At 40.8% G+C, this 21,892-nt stretch overlaps 1 protein-coding gene across 3 annotated transcripts in view; it reads left to right on the top strand.

Annotated features, from left to right (window-relative positions):
* ANKRD55 (ankyrin repeat domain 55) overlaps positions 1 to 16,895 on the top strand; it is a 697,933-nt gene extending 681,038 nt beyond the window's left edge. For all 3 annotated transcript variants that reach the window (XM_034656252.1, XM_034656253.1, XM_034656254.1), the window contains 4 exons: positions 3,033 to 3,200; positions 6,134 to 6,795; positions 14,237 to 14,329; positions 16,519 to 16,895. In XM_034656252.1, the coding sequence (XP_034512143.1) occupies positions 3,033 to 3,200; positions 6,134 to 6,795; positions 14,237 to 14,329; positions 16,519 to 16,640 (1,045 nt within the window). In that variant the 3' untranslated portion in view covers positions 16,641 to 16,895. The remainder of the gene's footprint in view (positions 1 to 3,032; positions 3,201 to 6,133; positions 6,796 to 14,236; positions 14,330 to 16,518) is intronic.
* The last annotated feature ends 4,997 nt before the right edge of the window (positions 16,896 to 21,892 follow it).

The raw sequence follows: 21,892 nt of genomic DNA, 5'->3' as shown, positions 1-21,892 counted from the left end.
ATTAGAACTTTTCAGTTGCACTGTTTATCTAATCTTTGTTTTGGTTAAGCATTGACTCAATGGAAATACAAGAGTAATGTAACAACAAACAAGACAATTGAAAGTAAGTAAAACGCTTACACATTATGTATGAGGTTTTGTTTTGTTTTGTTTTTACCATTTTGCAAAATTAGCCACCTATTTATCCTAACTTTAGGTAAACTCCAGGAAGCACCTCCTACTCCCTGATACCTGAAATCCTTGTAACACAGGGGAAAAATCTTGGGTTGCACCTCTTAGGAGCTGGAGGTGGTTAACACGATGACTGTAATTAAAATTGAAGTATAGATCATTGAAAGTAGACCTTTTCCTAAGAGCACGTGTTGATCCTGAGCAGGTAAGACAGTAGCAGGACTAAAGTTACATGAAGGGAAAAGGCAAATGATCCAAAAGGAGAAAAAAGCAACACGTTTAAGGAAGGAGGGCTGGAGAAAAGTTTGTTAATTCAAAATACCTTTAGAACCAGCTCTGACGAAGGTATTTCCCATTCTGTGTTATCACACATTTAGCAAAGAACATCTAGTTCCACAAGCCTCAGGGAAGAAAGTAAAGCCAAAGGGAGAAAAAAAGTACACAAGATAAGATCCTAGGTGAGTTCAAAGTGAAGTAAAATCTCAAGGAGAATCTAGTTCCTGCTCCAAAGCTCAGCTCACGGGTTGAGTGCACTGACACATCCTGCCCTCTGTTTTGTTTCATGTTTTCTGCTTCATGCGGCTGTGCCTTCACACTGAAACCGTGAGCTTGTCTTAGTAGTAGAATTTTTCATAATTTTCATAGGTAAGTGCTTTAAGCATTTGTAGCAACTGTGATTTACTATCTTTCTTTTCTTTATAGAAAGTGTTTGAAGAAAAGGGAAGAAAGATAAGGCAGTGATTTAAAAAAAAATAGAGGGAAAATGTGGGGGCCCTAGTCCTCCTAGATATTAAAGTACTTTATAGATCTATGATATTTAAAGCATGATGTAAATTAGCCTAAGATCGATGGCACAGCACACGTGACCCAGAAGTAGCTTACGTAGCGTAAATGTCCCAGGTTTCATCAGCCCATGAGGGCAGACTTTACTTCAATACCCAACCCATTTATCTTCAGGAAAGAGTCTTTTGTCAAGTTCCCCTCCTTACATGTTTCTGGGAGTTCTCTAGGGAATGTTTACATGTCCTATAAATCATTCCCAAGCTGCTGATACCTCAACCAATGCTGCCTGCTTAGAGCCATCATTTCCTGCCATTCAGAGCCTATCTCCTCAGCCATCTCTAATGAGTTTCTTCTGAATCATGGGCTCTGACCCTCAGCTCCACACTATGATGGCTGAAACCAGTCTGCTGTGTCTGCAGGAAGTCTAGAGATAAGAAAGGAATTACAGGGGCGCCTGGGTGGCACAGCGGTTAAGCGTCTGCCTTTGGCTCAGGGCGTGATCCCGGTGTTATGGGGCTGTATGTGTATTAGTTAGGAGTTGTCTATATACTCCCCTTGTTTTTCTGAAAAACAATGTCAGTTTCCCCCTGTTCTTCTGGACCTCTTTTTCCATGTTGGTGGTCCAAAGAATTGAAACAGTCAGTCTTCACAGTTTTTGTGAAGAAATATTTCGAGCTGCTCCAGAGTGGGTTGTCACGTGTTAGTAAACATGATGAAATTGATGTCCAACCCTTCATTTACTGAATTTATTGGCATATATCCTCTAAACAGGATGGCATAATCTGGCTGGTGCCTCATCCTATTTCATAATGAATATTGTCTGGAGACCTCTCTCGAGTGGAATGAATTACATCTGCCACATATTCAAATAAGCACTGTGATTGATGGCTATGTTGGAAAAAAAAATACGGTCCTATTAAGTGGTCTCAAATTGTTGCCCATAGCATAACCTGAGGAACAGGATGCTTGACTGACAGGAGATAAAATCCATACCTTGGGGCATTGGCCACACTGGGGACAAGGCTGCTCTCCAAATACTAAGGCTCATGTACCTTCACAGATAGCCCCAACTGAGCCCTTCTCTGTCGAGGCCCTCAACGGCCTCCAGGTCTGAGAGACCACTTGGCTGCCCTTCTCAAGGTTGAGGCCTGACCACAAAGCCAAGGAGAAGCTCTCCATGCCCTCCTTTCCTGCCTCAGGACTGAGCCTTTCCCAGGGCAATTTACAAATTACAGTATTTTCTCCCAGTCTCTTGGTTTTTTTTACCTAAGACAATACTGATTTTACAATTTAATAAAGGCTTAGTTACTGATGAATATATACCTACCTTCTGGCTGATGAAAGACTTTCTAAGCATAAAGTTATGAAAGAAACAAAAGTGAAGAGATAACTAAATGTGGTTATTTTAAAAAAATTTTTATGGAAAAATCACTAAAAAATTAAAAGTCAAGTAACAAATTAGAGAAAATGTTTGTAAAAGGATTGATACCTTTAATACATAAAAAGCCCACATAAATAGTAAGAAAAACTAACATCTATCAGAAAAAGAGCCAAAAGGCATTAAGAGTCATTTCAGTGAGGAGACTCAAATGACAAAAATGTATTTCAAAAGTCAACCTCACTATTAAAGAAATGCAAAAGAAAACAAGGCTGAAGTATCATTTTGCCTACCAAATTGGCAGAGATTTTTAAAGGTGCTGATAACACAGTTTAGGGAAGGAATAGGGACACAGCTGGTGGGTGGCTAACTTGAGTCAGTGTTCTTAGAAGACAGTTTGGCCGTCTGTATAAAGAGCCTGAAAATTATCTATAGCCTTTGACCCACTACTTCCTCTTCTAGGACATTCTCAGGAAGGCCAGAGAAGGCAGAAGGCCAGGGAATGCTTAGAACTAGAGGACAGACTCCGACGGGCACACCATCATTCCGAAGCCCCATCTAATGCTTACCACTTCCACGGCATAAATAGCAACGCATTTTTCAGGCCGTGCCTAGACTTTGAACAGGAGCTGTCGCCAGCTAAGTGAGCTGGGCCATTTCTGTGCTCTGACCCTTGTGTTGTTCCCCTGTGGTCCCCCAGGACCCCTCTGCACTGGGCTGCAGCTGCAGGGAAGGCGGACTGTGTCCAGTCACTGCTGGAGCTCGGCATGGACAGCAACCTGCGAGACACCAAGGAGAGCACGCCCCTGGCCTACGCCCTGTACTGTGGCCACGCGGCCTGCGTCAGACTCCTCTCCCAGGAGAGCAGGTGCGTGCACCAGCAGGCACTCATTTTCTTCCACTCCGTGATTTATAAAATCAGTTAAAATTGTTTAACTTGCTAATGCACAAAGCTAGCACTAACTTAATATTGTGTTTGCTATTATCTAACATAGGGTGACATGTTCACGACTTGATGGAGCAAAATGGTAGTAGTGAGCCCGAATCCATCAGCCTAACGTCCACTGGACTTGCACTTTTTCTTTCTTTTTTCTCCCTTTCTTCTTCCTTTTATGCCATGTTCTCTTCATCTTTTTTTTTTCCGTAATCAACAATTCTCAAACTTTTTGTTCTCAGGGCCCTTTTGCACCTCCAAAGATTGGGAACCCCAGAGAGCTTTTGTGGATAGGATCAGTATTTATGGCATTCGAAATTAAAACAAATTTTTAATAAAACGTTTATTTAGTTATTCATATAAAGCAGTAATAACCCCATTACATTTACATGTTGACATAAATACCATATTTTTAGTTAAAAATAACCTATTCTCTGAAGCCAAAAACAGGTTGTAATGAGAATAGCCTAGCTCTACATTGTTTTGCCAATCTCTTTGCTATCTTAACAGAAGCCTCATACAATACAGCTGAATTCCCACCTCTGCTCCTGTGTTCCATCTGTTTCAATACTTTGTTTTGATTGAAGTGTCTGAAAAAAAGCTGGCTATGCGTAAACCTGTAGGTGGAGAAGGGAATATTTCAGTTGCGTTTTGAGATAATTCTGGATATTTTTCCTTTGATATTACACCAAAACTTGACAAGTGTTAGTTTCCTAAAGGTTAGCTGCAATGTGCACTATCAGCATATCAATGAACTTTTTATATTCTGTGGCATCAAAATCCATTAGTCTATCTTGCACTTTAAATGGATTTTGTACCCATGCATGACTTTATAACATCTTGCTCTGGTCATTTGGAAAATACTGATTCAGTTAGTTATGAATATCTTCCAAATGACACATTTCATTTTGCAGTTTTTAAAAATCACATTTGTCAATACCACCACTGATCTTATCAGAAAAGCCTTTATGTATCAGGAAGCTGTCAACCTACAGCGTGCATACAGGTTTTTCAAAATGCAAATTTTTGCTTGAAAACTGGACTTCTGTCATTGGCAGCAATTACTGTCAATTGTTTACCTTGAAATGGCAGGCTTATTTTATTCATGTTTGAGAAAATTTCTGCAAATAGCCAACTCCAAATAACCATAGTTTGTCTATGAGTCATAAAAATGATGTTCTGTGAAAAAAAGTGTCTGGGTTAGCTAGCAACTCAAATAATTACATAAGTGTTTTGCCTCAAGACAACTGTCATACTTCATTATATAGCGGAATTGCTTACGAGTACTTCCTGTTTTGACAAAAAAATGTATACTCACAGGTTAATATTTAATGAGATTAATAACTTTTACTGTGCGTTAATAAGTTAAAGATGATTTTTTTAAATGTAAGTCCATTGATGCTTCTGTCTTGATTTGTACCAAGGAGCCCAATGCTTTCACCCACTATCTCTATTGTACCCTTGGTGCAAAGAGCAGACAGTGAAAAAGACATCTTGATATTATTATGAATATAGTTGTAACCTCATGGAACCCCTGAAGACTGCTAGGGACCCCACCCGCAGGGTTAAGTGGACCACACTCCGAGACCCCACTGGCCTAAATCACAATCTGTAACAGAAGGAGGAGAGATTGTAGAAAATACTAAAGTAGGATTAATTCACACAGGGGCATATTCTGTACAGGTCAACTTGAAAGAATGTTAGAGATCCCCTGGGGCTCTCTGCTAATATCTGGAGTCCAGAAGTTGTGTTCAATAGTTCAAAAAGTGTAGTGGAAGGTGAAAGCAGGAAGGTAAAAATACATCATGGAAGTAAAGATTCAATTACACACTGTGTGACCTGTAAAGAAAAACATGAATTATAGGCAGTCAAGTGGTGATGTTTTTCAAATTACAGATTACAATATCTCACTCTGAAAAGTAATGTTGCAATCTGGCTTTTAGGACACACATATGGGTCAGGTTTCATCATTAACTCATACCACAGAAAGCACTAAGTCAATTGTGGCCTCAAAAGAGAATAACAGAATTTTCCAAGGAACAAAAACAGACTGGTGCCTCAGGGAAACTCTCCACAGAAGAGGAGCCAGCCGGACAACTGCTGACCTTTTTTCTTTAGAATTTGCTGCCCATTGGACATTGCTCACTTTCCTTGTGCTGCCACACCCAATCCCTGGCATACACACTTCCTCTTGAGCAGCTGAAGCCCAGATAAAAGCTTCTTCCCTTGTTTTCCTTTAGTATACTTTTTTAAAAAGTATTTTTTCAATAGGAAATTTAGTAAAAACTGAAAGGGAAGTGAAGAACGTCCAAATAGCATAAAACGGGCCTGCTTCTGAAGTAGATAATGTCCGAGCTCTGCCCAGATCTGCTGGGATCTCTTTCAGAGAAAACCCGAAACCACACTTCCCCCGCCTCTACAAGCACACCCTGCTTCTACTAGTTGAAGCCTCAACTCAACGCTTGGCCTTCATCTCTGTGACTTAAAACTTACACTCCTGCTGACTGTCCTGGAGAAATGAGAACGGTAGTGTTTTAAGCTGTTTTCAGCTTAGTTTATCCCTTGGTGAAAATAGATTCTCTAGAGGTAAATTTTGGAAGGACAGCTTCTGAGGAACTAAGACCAATCTAAGAAATAACTGGGCCAAGAAGTGACCATGGTGAGGAAGGGAGGGACAAAGGGCGTTGCAAGTTCCTCCATATCACCTTTGACTTGAGATGGCTTTGGGGTGTCTTTGGATGATCTCAGACAACTTTCTCAAGCAGATGGAATAGAGTGAGGTTTTTTGTTTTGTTTTGTTTCTTGGTTGGGGCTTGTCTCCATTTCCTATCCTCTCATAGCATCCTTGTTATTTTATATTCCCATAGAACAGAGCCTACTCGACCCCTTCCTTCCCCAAACAGTAGACCCCAGAAGAAGGAGGGACGATTCAGCAAGCTCAACCAAATCTTCTGCAAAAACAAAAAAGAAGAGCAGAGGGCCTATCACAAGAATCACAGCAGGGACCGACACAGGGGAGAGCACACCTCGGAAGTTGATGACATCATCACCACCTTTGACAGCATCGCAGAGACCAACTGCCAAGAAGAGGCTGGTGATCAGGTGGCTATGATTGACTTTAAGAAGCGGACCTCAGAGAATTCAAAATATCTCTTGCCAGAAAAGAAGCCTCTGGCCCATAAGGGGCTTCCACCAATCAGAACGCAGAGTCTCCCACCCATCACCCTGGGCAATAACTTCCTGACGGCTTCCCAGGGGGCCACTTCCCAAGCAGGCCTGAGCTCTGGTACTCATCAGATGGCCCAGCGATCTCAGAAAAGCCGAAGCGAGCAGGACTTACTGCATAACAGAACTGGCTGCCAGACATTGCTGGAAAACTCCTGGAGAGGTGATTCTAACCAGGTGCTCTGTAAGGCTTGCACTGCGTCTTCTTCTGATAAGCTGCTAGACAGGTTGCTCACCAGCAAGTCTGGTCACCAGGAGGTCTTGGGGCTGCCCCATCTTCCTCACCTACACAGTCCTTCATCAGGTATTGTCCTTGCTTTCTTCTCGTTCAATCTGGGCAGTCACTCTATACGAGAAATGTTTCCTACAGTTCTGGGTGAGGGACTGGACTGACCGTAGTAGCCTACACGGCAGGGCCAGAACAAACGGATGTTAGGGCCAACTTTTTTCCTTGAATCCACTGGATTCAAGATCTCCAGGCTATGGAAGCATTCTGCTTTTCCACACTGAGAGCAGTCATCAAGTTAAAGTATGTGCCTTCTCATCTTTCCAGCAAATACATGTGGTGATTGGCAAATTTGAGTGGGAATATTAGTATTTCCAGTAGCAAAGATTCTTAACCAGGGGGTAAGTGGCAAAATCAATTATGAGGGGTTGATTTGTTTGTGTGATGGCTTGTTTTTAAATCAGGTGTTAAATCCCTACTCCAGACCTACTGAAGCAAAATCTTGGTAAGGGAGGAGGGGAAATGGCAATGCCTTCTGTGTGTCCCTGTAGAAAGCAAACACATTCACACGGTAATGGTTCAAGTCTCCACACATTCCAAAGGCTTACATTGCATTTCTCCCTCCTCTCACTTCCCCTAGCTTCAGGGTACCAATCATCCAAAACTACTGATGTTATTTTTTGTTTATTTTTCCAGAGATGTTTTGTACACATGTGCGTGCACACACATACACATGTGAAATATGTATACATAAGTATATATCCCCCTTTTAAATAAATGTATCACACTAAAGAATTTGTTTTTATACATATACAAGCAATATATATGTTTCTAATTCCCCCCCCTTTTAAATAAATCTATCACTCTAAAACATTTATTTTTATTTTTTCAATGGTCCACAGGTGATTCTGATGCACACCAGAGAAAGGGAACCATTGTTCTAAAGCAGGGGCTACAAAACAGCTTCCAAGATCAGTTCATTAGCACAGTGTCTTGTTTTGTTTTTGAGTGAGTTCATTGCTAATATTTAAAAATCATGAAGTTTTACATAAAAATGAAAAATCCTAGATTCTTTTGAGAAATTAAAAAGTCGGGCAACACTGAACACAAATCCCACTTGGTCATAATGGCCTGGTGTGAATAACTGCTGAGCCCAGTTATAACTGATAGAGCCCTTATAGTAGGGTTGAGAGGGAGAAAAAGTGATATATTTTGAACCCCTATTTCTGTCAAACACAGAAGAATGAAAGACCAAGAGAGCTATGTGTATTGTAAGGAGTGGAGGAGGCACATATGTATTTGGAAATGGAAAATATTCCTTCCTGTTTAATATGTAGCGTGAGTCTGGCTCTCTGCTCTCATTTCTGTGTGCATGACATCTGCAACATGTGAGGTAAAGTATGGCTCCCCTCATAGAGATTTATATGTGTTGAACATAGAATAAATATGAATGAGCACAGGAAGGCTATTTCCTGGTATCTGAGAAAAACTCCACCCAGCATTTTACTTCCTCCACAAAGCACTGAAGTATGTGGTTAGTGGCATAGCTAGTGTTTTTGCTTTTGTTCTACAGAAATATAAAGGCAAGAAAGATATTGGTCTCCATTGTTTTGACACTTTAGTGGCCTCCAGGGCCTCAACCCAGCCTCCTTTCTGGATTTGGTCTTGTCCTGGCTAATACCTTCTTTTCTGAAAAGCTTTTGAAATTCATGAAAATCCTGTTCTCTTTGTGTTCCTTGGCCTGTCTTTTCTCTATCAGTTACAACTGGGCTCAGCTGCCTGTAACAGAAACCAAAGTAAAAACGGCTTAAACAACATTGAAATTCATTGCTGTCATAGGAAAGAAGCCTGAAGTAGGTAGCTCCCAGGTACTTGATAGCTCCCAGGTACTTGATAGCTCCATCCATCTGTGTGCTCCACAGCTTACCATATGACTTGCATTCTTCAGTTTAGTTCATAGTCCATTATGGCTAACTAGAGAAGGAGGAAAGGAGCACAGAGAGGGAAAAAATTCAGCCCCAGCTGAATCAGCTCCCATTAAGATGTCATCGCTGCTAAATCCCCCACGTCTCTCTTACATCTCATTGGCCAGAACTCTAGTCATATGCCCATGCCTATCTGCAAGGGAGATTGGGAATTGTAGTCTTTTATCTCAGCACATGGCTGTCCCTCGAAAATTGGATTTTTGTTTCTGAGAGAGAAGAGAGTAGATATTGGATAACGAATAGTAGATTCTGTCACTGGTGCCATCTAAAACTTTCTATATTATTGAAATAAAGGGAAATTCAGTAAACTTGCTTTGAAAATTTGCTTCATTTGCCAGTAACTTGAATAGTCCTGGGGTGGCAGAATAGCAGAAAAGAAGCAGCAAAATTCTCCAGGAGAATCTTGAATAATTAGCTATGGCACATCAAAGCATTTATTTTTTCAACCAATGTTTTTAAGCTCTGATGATAACTAGGAGCCATTCTAGGCAACTGAGTTTGTGATAAGATATATCTCCCAAGAATCTTCAGCCTATAAATGAGTTTTTAAACGTATGGATTTGCTAAAATGATTGTGCAACTGACATTAAAGCAATTTTCGTCTCATGTTTAGATACAAAATTATATGGTCTTTATAATGATTAGAGTCTCTGTCATTCTAATTTGTCAAGAGGCAGAATACTCCAGTTGTTAAAACATCTGGGTTCAAATTCGGACTCTGTCACTTACTTGCTGTTACTGAATCTCTCTGGGCTTTTGTTTCTTCCCCTGAAAAAACTGGGAGGAAATACCCAACATAGGACTGTAAGTTGCTGTTAAGATTAAAAGAGGGGATACACATAAAGTACTTAGAACGGTGATTTGAGTATAATATTATATACATGCAGAAGTATTTGGGTTTTTTTAAAAAACATGTCCCAGGCCCTATATATTAAGCACTATGCTTTCAATGCAAGCTAGGAATGACCTTGTTTTAAAGATGACGAAATTTAGGTAAATGTGCTAGTCAACTGCCTGATTGCTCTCACATCTAGTCTTTTCCCTCCAACGCTAGTTTGTCTCTCAGGGAACAAGGCTTCCTAGGCTCCCTTGCAGCTGCTTCCAGGTACTTTGGCCAAGTATGAGCAGGCACGGCAGAAGAAGAGTAGGAGAATAAGGGAAAGCAGGGTAGTTGTACACAATGTCCCTCTGCTTTCTCTGGAAGCCCCAACAGCTGTTCCACCTCCTCCTTCCCGTTCCCCCCCACGCAGCTGCTCACTGTGGGCTCTGGCCCCCACCAGCTTCTACCATCTCTTCCTTTCATCTCTCCAGCCTGGGGGTGGTTGCATTTTTTTTGTTTGTTTGTTTAATAACAGCTAATCTCTGGATTGTCCTTCTACCCTCTCTTCATTTGGCTTCTTAACTTTGCTTTCACAGATACAACCAACTGTATGAAATTCCCTCTGTTTGAAAGACCAAGAGAGGTCTCCTTTTTTTTCCTGGATGAGCCCTGATTGATAAAGCAAGACATGCCATTTCTGTGAGCAAATTTCTTACTCATCCAGAGGCTGGGACCATTATGTCTCATGAAACCCTTTTCAGTTATAATTCACATGGCCTAGAATAGTTAAAATGGTTTGCTCAAAGTCTTAATTAAACTAATTAATGACAAATTCAGCACTCGAACCCAGATCTCCTAAATAGCAAGGTATCACCGTGGCAATGTGTTTCTCTCCTGAAATCTCAAAGTCCAGTTTGTTAGTTTACTCACCAGTTACCCACAGTGCAATTTTCTTAGAAATTACGTTGTCCTTCCCAAAACAGAAAGATTTTCCTGCCTTATGGATTTTATTTTTGTGGACATCTTTAACCCAATTTGAAATGTTGTTCTTAGAATTACCGAGGCTTCTGGACTACAGTTACAAGGGTTCATTTAAATGGTTTAAGTTGTTTATCTAGCACATTTCAACATTGATCTCCCGTATATGATATGAAAGTCTAATACGATAAAGCAATAGGATACTGTAAATCATACCACTGCACCCACCACTGGTTTGAACTTGAGTAGTCCCTTTAACATTGGATTTTCTCTTTTCCTACCCTGGGTTTAGTGGAAATAATAGGGGCTAGCGGAGCTAATGTTTGAATTCCGGGCAGCCAAAATCCTGTGCTTGCATCAGCAACCCTGAACATTTAGCTGTAATGATTATTGCTTAACATTCATTGAGACCTGTCAGTGGGCTAGATGGAGAGCGATGCGGGATGAGGCACTTAACCTAATGAGGAAATTTGGAGCACATCAGCTTAATTCATTGCAAGCAGCTTTCAGAGAAAATGGAACAGAAAGCTCTGCGGTGTTTGCCACCAGCCTGGTTATTTACAAGCCATCACATGGAAAGTAAGAAAGCGCTCGCTTCCCTTCTCCCTCAGGAGAGAACTTCCTTCTCCCCAGTTTTCTAGACTATCCCAGGAGCAGTGCGCTCTCCTCCCTGATCCTGTACGATCTGATCCTGTGAACTCTCAGTTTAAACTCATCGGAGGTACTTCATCTTTTTCAGGACAAAGGTCAGATTCTTTAGTTGGTGAACAGAATGCTCCCAGCATGGCTGGTCCTCACTTCCCATTCTCAGTGTCTGGGCCTCACATCTCCAATTCTTTCCCATCCTCTTGAACACTTTCTTGAATATCTCTCAGTTCCCTGACAACCCATAACTGTCGCTCTATGGCATGGGTGCCCGTGTTATTTATACCTTCTGTCCACTGTGTGCTTGGCAGATTTGTACAATCTTTTAAGAACTAGCTCAAAAGCCACCCTGGTCTGGAAGTCACCCTGACCTCTACAAGGAGCTGTGGCTCTTTCTTACTGTGAACCATGAAGAGCAGCTCTATCTTGTTGAGTCTCCGGTGGGCAGATAGTGAAGTGCGTACTTCCCCTTTAAAAGAACTGCCGGAAAGGAGTTTTTAATCCCTATTCTGGAAATGAGGAAATGGAGGCACAGAGAGGTTAGCCCACCTGCTTAAAGTCACAAAGCTAGGTAGGAAGTGACAGAACAGACATTCAGGTGAGCTCTGTGGGATTCAAGACATCTCCACCTTTCTGGACCCCTCTTTCCTATGTGATGCCCTCACACCACTACTCTGGGGCTCCAAAAGAGTAAATTAACCTGTTTTTCTTCTAACATACACTGTAATCCCCTCCTGAGTACCTTGCCTTGTCCTCTTTGTGCTCTAGGCTCTGGAATACAGTGAGTTCACAATAGAGGAGTGCTGAATTTCTTTAGTTGCTTAACTAAATTCCTTTGCTTAACTGTGAAAAGCCCTCCTGCCTTTTGAATCTAGGACAGTGGTCCTCGACCCTGTCTCCACGGGCTGGATGCTCTCTGAGGTGCCTTCAGCACAGATTAAAGAGTTTTGGGCTGTGTGCAGCTCCACCCTGTCCTTCAAAACTGAGCCAAATGCCAGTGCAGAATGAGGCCCAGCTCTCCCCCCACTTCCCAAATCACTGCCACATCCCCTTTCTGCCCATCTCTCATCTTGTCAAAATGGCTTTGTCTGCTGGGGAGGCAGGATGGGTTTTATGTCAGACAGACCTAAGTTGGAGCCCAGGCTCTGTCACTTTCCATTATGTGACCTTGAGCACATTTGAGAACTCCTCCAAGCCAGTGTCCTCATTTGTAAAATGTGAATGGTAACGGTATCTATGTCACAAGGGAAAGTGATTGTTAAGATTCAATGAAAATCATGCCCATAGTATTCAGCACAGTCCTTGACCATCGTAAGTTCTCAGTAAACATTATCCATAATTATCATTATCTCATTTCTTGGTTTTGCAAATTTCTGCTCAAATGTTCATGGATAAATAAGGTATGAGTTGATATGGGTACTTACTGTAATTACTTACTGTTATTCTACTCAGGGATGTTTTCTTTTTAAATAAAAGCTTAGGAAGTTATTTGACCTTTAGAATACAAAGGAATAAAAATATAATATCCACCAGACAGACTGGAAATTTTGCTCAATTTTCATCAAATGGCAGTGTTCGGATGGCTGCCCTTACAATATGTCATTGGACTCCTCTACGCAGAAGGACAGTGGATCTTGGCTAATGCTTTTCCCCCTTATTCTAAGCACTACTTGGCCCAAGCAGAAGAATTAAACCTATGAGCAGCCTATAGTTGTTTTGATTCTTACAAGACTATAAGGCAAAAGATCAAATGAATATGTTCCCCACTCTCCAGGAGATCATGCTTAACACTCCGCAGAATAAAACTGTAATAATTACTAACGTTTCCTGAGTGTTAACCTTGTAATCTAAATGCTTTACATTTGTTCTCCTTAATTTTCATGACAAGTGAAAAAGACAGATAAAATTAGTTTCACCATTTTGCATGTCAGGAGATGGAGGTTTAGAGAGGGAGCATCTCTTGCCCAAACTGGCAAACGAGTCTAATCCTGTCCCATTTGGTCAACTATTTAAAAGGACCTAAATACCTTGAGTATTCCTGTCTATTTTCAGATATTTAGATTGATCTTTTATAATCAGTAATGTGTTGATTAATATTTAAAGCTGGCTCTTCAGGAGAAAAATCAGTGCTTGCTGATTTCCATGGTGTAAATACTTCTACCATGACTAATGCTGAGCCACCACTGTGATGTCAACCCGCTCACTAAATTCCTGAAATTTTAACCATCGGTTCCCAAGAACCAGTACACATGGTTCCGGCATGGCATTGCTTTCAGCCTAAATTAAAGAATAGCCGCCTCCCAGGTGACTTCACCCAGATCCCACCTTCTAGGGCAGTGATGCTCAATCCTATTGCACAATTGAATCCCTTGGGAACTGATAAAAATCTGTGGCCCTGGGGCCTCTGGGTGCTCAGTCGTTAAGCGTCTGCTCAGGGCGTGATCCCAGGGTCCTAGAATTGAGAGCTCTGTGTCAGGCTCCCTGCTCTGCTGGGAACCTGCTTCTTCCTCTCCCACTCCCCCTGCTTGTGTTCCCTCTCTCGCTGGCTGTCTCTCTCTCTCTGTCAAATAAATAAATAAAAATCTTAAAAAAAAATAAAAAATCTGAGGCCCTATTCCAGCCCCAGAGATTCTCTTTTAATTGATGGTGTTTGGCTGGGCAGCAGTGTTTTTTTTAAACTCCTCAGATAATTCCTATGTGCAGCCAGCGTTGAGAAACACTGACCTAGAAGACTATATCCTACTTATCTGTGTCATTCACCGCACACTTGATGGATGTATTATACTTTATGCCGTATTTTATTTTTTCAAACTTTTAAGTTTTATAGAATGGGTGGCCAACTGTGCTTATTTATAAAATTTTATTTCAACTAATTTATTCAAGAATTGATTTCCGACGTCTTTTTCTTTCTTTGAAACAGTGACTGGCATATAATAAAAACTCAATAAAGTGTAGCTGTTACTATTTTTGTTCTTGTTGGCATCTTAAACTCAGCGATCTCTAACAATTTCATGATTCTCTTATCCATTGGATTTTATAATTTGCACTTGGTTACATCTCAAATGATTGATTCAATTGTGTTTGTCCCCAGGGCAAAATTTTCAGCATCTCTCCCCAAACAGACCCCAAATCAGGGAACTTCCTATCACCCGGAGCAACCTAGCTCCCCTGCCAGACCAAAAATGTAAGTAATATGAATCGTCTTCAGCTTCCTTTGCAAGTGTTAACATGTCTAGATGCAACTAACTGTTATTTCAGTTTACTTTCATTTTCCGAGGGAACATCAGGCGCCAAAACTTGTAAATGACAGGAAAATAGAAGAGAGACGGTCTTTAAAGCTTCATCCAACTTGGTAATGCTTGTTTAGGAAAAAAAAAAAAAAAGAATACTCCCTCTCTTGAGGAATTTTTGTGTTTGGATTATAAAAACAATGACTGAAGTTTATTTTGCTGTGTACTATTTAATGTGTTTAAGAAGGCGCTTTAAAAATTCTTCTCTTGGGGCACCTGGGTGGCACAGCGGTTAAGCATTTGCCTTTGGCTCAGGGCGTGATCCCCGCGTTATGGGATCGAGCCCCACATCAGGCTCCTCCGCTATGAGCCTGCTTCTTCCTCTCCCATTCCCCCTGCTTGTGTTCCCTCTCTCGCTGGCTGTCTCTATCTCTGTCGAATAAATAAATAAAATCTTTAAAAAAAAAAAAAAAATTCTTCTCTTAAGAAGGTCTCTTGACATTGGTTTCCTTACTATGATGAACAGTACAGGTTCCTGTACTCAGAAGCTATGCATCCCTAAACAGGGAGGAATAATCATGTAGATGCTGCTCACCCATATTGCTTTTGACATTATTGATTTATTTTATAATATTTTGTACAAAAATGTCTTACAATATAAAATAGTAAATATATTCTATTCTGCCAGCGATCTTCAAGTTTGAGTGTACTCAAAGTATTACCTGGGGTGCTTGTTATAAAGTAGATTTCTGGGCCCCACACCCAGAAATTCTGAGTTTGTATATCCTCATATCTGTACTAGGAGGCAGGTTCCTGCCTGTTGTACAGATGAGAAAACTGAGTTCAGAGAGGTTACATGATTTGCCCAACATTACTTAGGTAGTGAATAGCAGAGCCGGGAGCAAAACTGTAAGACACCAAGTCAGCTGACTCATGCAAACAAGCAAGTACTTACTGGATTCTAATTTCCTTCCTTCCTTTTCTTTCTCTCCCAGCCCCGTCCTTTATTCCTTTATAACATATATGCAAGTATGCACGTACTCTCTCACCCACTCTCTCTCTCATTCTCTTTCTCCATACCCTCTTAATTGCAGAGATTGAATGATTTAAGAGCTGCACTGTTTCAGACAAGTTTCTTAACCTTCAGTTTCCTCCCTTATCCTGTAAGAACAGTGCCAGCCTGATAAGCCTGTTGGGAGTATTACATGAGGTAACATATGGAAAACACTGGCAACTGTTTGCACAGAATAAATATCCACGTCTTCTCTGCCCCAGGCTATAGTTTGGAAGGGACCAATCAAGAGTTCTAGGATTCCTTAAGTAAAAACAGTGAACCATGGGGTCTTAGTATGACCCTGTCCTTCTGCAGATAAGGAAAGGGAGAGGTGGAGATATATGTTCAAACTCACACCAAGAGTTAGTAGCAGAAACCAAAATCTCTTCCTTAACAGACCCATTCCTCTGCTTTTACTGATTTGCGTAAAGTGAGAGTTTGGGATGGTGTGAATTCAATCACTGGATGAAATTCAAGCCTGATTTTGTCTTTAAGCAGAAATGACTCACAAAGATATCTAATTAAGTAGTCACTCAGCCTTGAATCCTGGTGGGGCTTGGAGAAGCCAGGGAAGGGGTTTTCTTTGGCAGAGCCCAGGACCTTTTTTGCTCTTCACAATTAAATGTAAGAAGAGAAGGGAAGATAAAGATCTTTGATCAACTTTAGCTCTATGAAAAAGAAATGGAAAGGTACAGAGGGCTTTTCCTAAGAGAACCCCGATAAAAACCTCGCATAAAAGGGCAGTACCGATGTCTTGGGGCTCATTTAGAGTGTTAGGCAGACTTGGCCATCAACAGCTACTCCACCCCAGGAAAAGAGAGCCCTGCCAGGCACGCAGGGCCCAATCATGTTTTGATCAAACTTGGCCCCGTCTTGTATTTGTGCATATTTGACATCCCTGATGACATGTGGTAAGCCTGAATGCATAAAGAGACACAGCCTTCTCCTGCAGCTGGGCTCTCACCAAAACAAGCTCCTTAGAAATGCCTCCCCTCCTTCAGAAATAATCTCGTTCTCCCACCGCCATTCCTCCTGAGACTCTGAGAGAAGCAAACCTTGAAAGACTCTCATTCTATTCTTTCTCCCCAGTTCTATCTGGAGGACTTCTGCGGACAAACCGAGTGCTTCCTGCTATTCCAAGCCAACGGGGACATAGCACAGCAGCCGAACACAGTGAAAGCTTGGCCAGTCCCGCCACTGATGAAAATTAACTGTGGGTCACCAGCTGTAAAAATAGAGATTATATATATTTTCAACTGTCAAAGGATGAGATTACTCTAGTTTGTGAGAACAAAGACTGATTTAGTAAATTGCGTTCTAAAAGCCATTCACAGTTTTATAACTCCTTATGCCAATGATATTTCCCAAGTAAGTGCTTGGAATCTTTGATCGTATATATATTTTAAGTCTGTAAGTTTCTATGACGTCTCCATGACAAAATAAAAAGCCACAATATGTTATCAGCAGGGAAACTTTGCTATATTTGGTTTGCACTGTGGTATCAGCAGATTTTTTTTTCCTGAATGATTTTGTTTAAAAAACGTATGCTTTGCTGAATAAAATACAACAGAAAAGCATATTCCATACTTTTTCTTCACATTTATTGCAATTCTATCTTAGGTTAATGAAACTTAATCAAAATTAGGGTAGCAAATTCCTTTAATCAGTTCCAGCTTATGGCTTTTAAATGTACAGTCTTCTGTAAAGTATTTTCTAACATCTTCTGATCCTGGCTACAGCCCAAATCATTTGCCAGTGTTTATGTATCTGCTTCGTTCTTTGATTATTTCCACATATTGTCATTTTCAGATATGATCGTTCTATTAGAGAGAAGATCACATGAGTTGGAAGGATCTGCATCTTGGCCGAACAGAATGAGATAGGCATTTCTCATACATTCCTCAAATACTCTATGTCTTTAATCATTCTTTTTCTGTTTGAAAATAATAGTCTCTGCCTACTTGAGACTTTCCCAAACTTAGGACTTAGTAAAGTTTGAAAGACTACTACTAACCATAGATCTTACTGAGGTATTTGTGTGTTGTTTGGACTGATTTAAATTTCAAGGCCTAGTCGTTCCATGTTATTTCTAGGCTTATATGTTATTCTGTAAATATCTGAAGTACAACACCCACCATTTTAGATTAGCATTATTTGTTGAGAGAGATCAGACTGTGCCATTAACTACATAGAAGCTCCTCCAAGGCCAAATCGTAGTTCTTTGGCTTTGCACTTCTAGAAATGTACACAGGGCCTAGCGCATAGTAGGCACTCAGTTGTTTTTTTTTTTTCCAGGAAAGAAGGAAGGGAAGGAAGTAGGGATGTAGAGAGGGAGTTGGCAAGGTAGAGAGATGTAGGAAGTGATAATAAAGAGGTTATTAGTCCACAATCTCATTTTGCCAATGATAGTAATCTGAATTAGGGATTATAGAAGAGAAAGCCTATGACCAGTCACCCAAGCTGGACAGTAGCTGGTAGGGTAGTCAAATCCTAGTGCAAACGGAAGAGCTCCCAGGACATAGATTCTGAAGGGTTTTCTGTTCTGTTTTGTTTTGCTTGTGGGCTGCATCTTTGAAGAATCATGCTCTAAGTGTCAGTTAGGTGGTTCTATTATGTCACCTGGTTACTTCTGAATCTATGTTCGTGCACAGTAGCTACCTGGCCATAGACTGCTTAGCTTAGTCAGGGTAGGCCAGCCTCTGCTTCAATAATAAACAGCCCCCAAATCTCATTGGCTGACAATTGTCATTCACAGTGCATGTCCCGTACCAGCTGACAGAGTTGGCCGATGTGGATTCTACTTCCGCATGCACTTCCTTGGTGAGAAAAAACAGAGGAGGTGCGAGTGGAGTCTCCTCACGTCCTTTCACATTTCATTTGCCGAATCAAGTCATATGGATATGTCTAACTCCAAATGAGGTAAGCAAAGGCAATCCGTCCACAGCAGGAAAGGGGAGAATTGGAATATTTATGAATTATCCAAAAAATTACCACACTAACCAAAGCTCCATCCCTAAGTGATCGTTTAAGGTCCCTTTATCAAGTGGATAGCTAAGAGGCTAAAGCAATTAAAAAAACAAAGAAACCATACCTGTCTATAGCTCTGGAAAAAACCACCATCCCCTAACCCTTGCACTTACATATACACACAGAGCATTTTCCTTTTTTTGAAGATGTATTTATTTTATTTGAGAGGGAGAGCACGCATGGGGGAGGTGCAGTGGAGAGGGAGAGAGACAATTATGAGCAGACTCTGTGGAGCATGGAGCCTGATGCAGGGCTCAATCCCACGACCCTAAGATCATGACCTGAGCTGAAATCAAGAGTTGGACACTCAACTGACTAAGCCACCCAGGCGCCCCGACACATAGCATTTTTTAAAGTTAGGCCTGCCCACTGAAGTTGATTTAAGGAACTTTTGTTAGCTATGAAGAAGTAATATGCTGCCCACTACCATCTTTTTAAATAGAGCAGTTATCCTTTTGCCACCAAGTAAAGTGGCTTGTTTAGGGTAGATTTATCCTCAACCAATATTTTACTGATGAAATCAGATATTAGGTATTCACTGATTTGTGCCCAACTTAAAAAATGTCAAGCAAGTTTTTCTTCTAAAATGACTATTCTCTTATTTTACCTCTTAAATTTCCCTTCCTTGCTAAGGATATATCATTTATTTACACACATAAAAATCCTAACTTTTCATACATTATTTCATTGGGATCATTTCATCACCCTATATTCTCCAAGTAAAGAGAAGGAATCTAAGGCAAAGAAAGAAGTTAACTAATTTGCCCAAAGTCACACAGCTAATGGCAGGGTCTTTCTAGTCCCATAGTCCACATACATAATTCCCAAATTATTCTTTTCCTGTTCCAGAAATTTTATTGGTGTGATACATCTTTGGCAAAGCATCCTTTTCTGAATTTATTCGTTCAGCCTAAAAGCTGTACAGGCATAGTGGAGCTAATGTTAAGATTTGTGGAAAGAGTCCACCAATTCAGTAATTTGTGCTAGCCAATTGGAGTTGTTGGAAGGTAGGGTTTCCCCCCATTTTTCTTATTTCCCTTGGTAATCACCTGGTGTAACACAGGTGTTCTTTCTCCTCGTAAACACTAAACTCTAATGCTCTCATTTCATAGAATCCAGCCAATATAAATAGCTTTCTGTGACTCCAGCTTATTATCCTTTCCAACTCTATTAAATCACAGCTCAATACACAATTTTAGAAAACCTTACCACCAAGTGACCGATTAGAAACATTGTGCCTCCCAGAAAGACAAACATAACCATTGATTTTGCTTTTGCCCCTACTCTTTGAAGTTTATCAGTGCATGTCCCTAAGCAAGAGCATCTTGACATTTTAAAGGCAGTCTTTTGAAAACAACCCTTTGGAATCTACCATAGGGCTTAAATGGGGTAATTAAGAAGGAACATATTTGAACTTAGCATAAAATATAACACTCAAGGTAAAAACTAAATTAATAATTTAAAAAACGCCACATGATAGCAGCTCTCACATATAGCAGTTAGCCTCTCTTATTGCCTTCAGGGAAAACAATTTTTCTCCTTGGGGACGCCTGGGTGGCTCAATCAGGTTAAGCAACTGACTCTTGATTTCGGCTCAGGTCATGATCTCAGGGTCCTAGGATACAGCCCTGCATCAGGCTCTGCGCTCAGCACAGAGTCTGGTTGTCTCTCCCTCTGCTCCTCCTCTCATGTTCTCGCTCTCTCTCTCTCTCAAATAAAGAAAATCTTTTTAAGAAAATAAAATCAGGAAATTCCATCAGATTCACATATTTCCTAGACATTGGCATAGAAATATTAATACTGATAGATGAAGACTGTCAGCAAACTTTATGTTTCTATCAAAACTATTGTTTTCAAAGAAAATGCCTTCCCATTCTGATCTCTATTTTAGTCCATCCAACCTTGGTCTTTTAGGCAGCTGAGCTTCAAGAAATCTCCAAAGGTCAAATATGAAAAGTCAATGAATAAATTGTATCAAAACCTCAAGTTCCAGTCAGCATGGTGTATTAGCAGAACTGTCATCAGAAGGACAAAGGTGGTGTTCACACTAATGTGTGAAAAACAGGAAATAGCTTGTTAATTATTAAATCCCTAGTAAAAATTTTATTAATGGTGAATGGTGAATCACCTTGCAATTGCTAGTGGTCCACAACTAGGAAAAATGAGAGCAAAAGAAACACTGCGGTTTCCCTTAGGGGGACAAGGCAGACTGTAACATGTTGTCTTTACTGATAGGAAGCTGGAGTTTGGAGATTCGGACATGTGGGGTCAGCTGTAAGGTGAGAAGGTGGAGAGAAGGGTGTAGGGGACTGCAGCTGGCGGCACATGGTCAGTGAATGCAAGAACTGAGCCCACATACAGAGGATCACGAACAGTATCTTTGGTGCACTGAAGGCAAATCACCACCAGAGACATAGCGGTGAGAGATATAGAGGAATGAGGAGAGGAAATTATCTCCACCATTTCGATTTCATGTGATGTATAAAAGTACTCCAAAAAAGCTTTTAAAGAGAAACCAATTATGTTTACCAACTATTTAGATGCTAATAATAAAAAGACAGTGTATGAGGAAGTAAAGCCATCTTAGAGCCCAAAGAATTGTTCTCTGCAATAAACCAAAGAAGAACTGGTCTCACCTGCGGAAGATGACACCCATTTCCCTAGACTAACACTTAAGACATTGCTCCAAGGTGTCCCGGGAGATACCAACTGTGACTTCTCTACTTTGTCAGGGTTCAATCCTAGATGAAGTACGGAGCCTACAGGCATTATGCTCAATCAGGTTTTAAAAAGGAAGCGTAAAACCCTAAAAACACTTCGGGAGCATCACTAGGGAGCCAAACACTAACCATGTTTGAAAGTATAACTTATGAGAAGACATTTCTGAAAGTATGTAAGAGAATAACAAACAGACGGCGAGCCCTATCAGTACTGTGGTTTACGGCTAGAAGGAGGCTGCCAGAGGATTTCTCTCAAATCTCTATGACAAAGCCAAGCAAGCATTTGAATTCCAAAAAAGCTGAAAACCAAGGGAATGTTCTCATGTGTTGAAATAGCTCGCTCTAAGATATCTACCCCGGTGTTCTCTGAATAAGTGACTTTGAGGAAGAAAAAACAGAAATGCAAAGAAAAAAGGAAAGGATTTAAAGAATCTCCCTTCCATTGAATGTCTAGCTCTTGAATTCCTGAGAGCTTAGGAGGCACCCCCTCCCCTTTGCCACATTCTACTAGTGCAGGATGAGGAGTCAAACTTCCATAAAGCCCTTTCTACTGTTCTAACAAAGGCTTATATAATAAATAAGAATTTGTTTCTTTGGATATGCTGGAGCCAGCTCTTACCAGCTTGTAAGAGTTGATTGTTAAATCCAGTATTCAAGAAGTCTGTGAACTGGGTGTTCAACCATTGGTGCCTTGACGTTGGCCCTGGTGGGAACAT

The sequence above is a fragment of the Ailuropoda melanoleuca genome, chromosome 3 (assembly GCF_002007445.2).
Source record: "Ailuropoda melanoleuca isolate Jingjing chromosome 3, ASM200744v2, whole genome shotgun sequence".
NCBI classification, from domain to species: Eukaryota; Metazoa; Chordata; class Mammalia; order Carnivora; family Ursidae; genus Ailuropoda; species Ailuropoda melanoleuca.
Note: the sequence above shows the minus strand (reverse complement) of the source record. Positions and strands in the feature narration are given on the sequence as shown.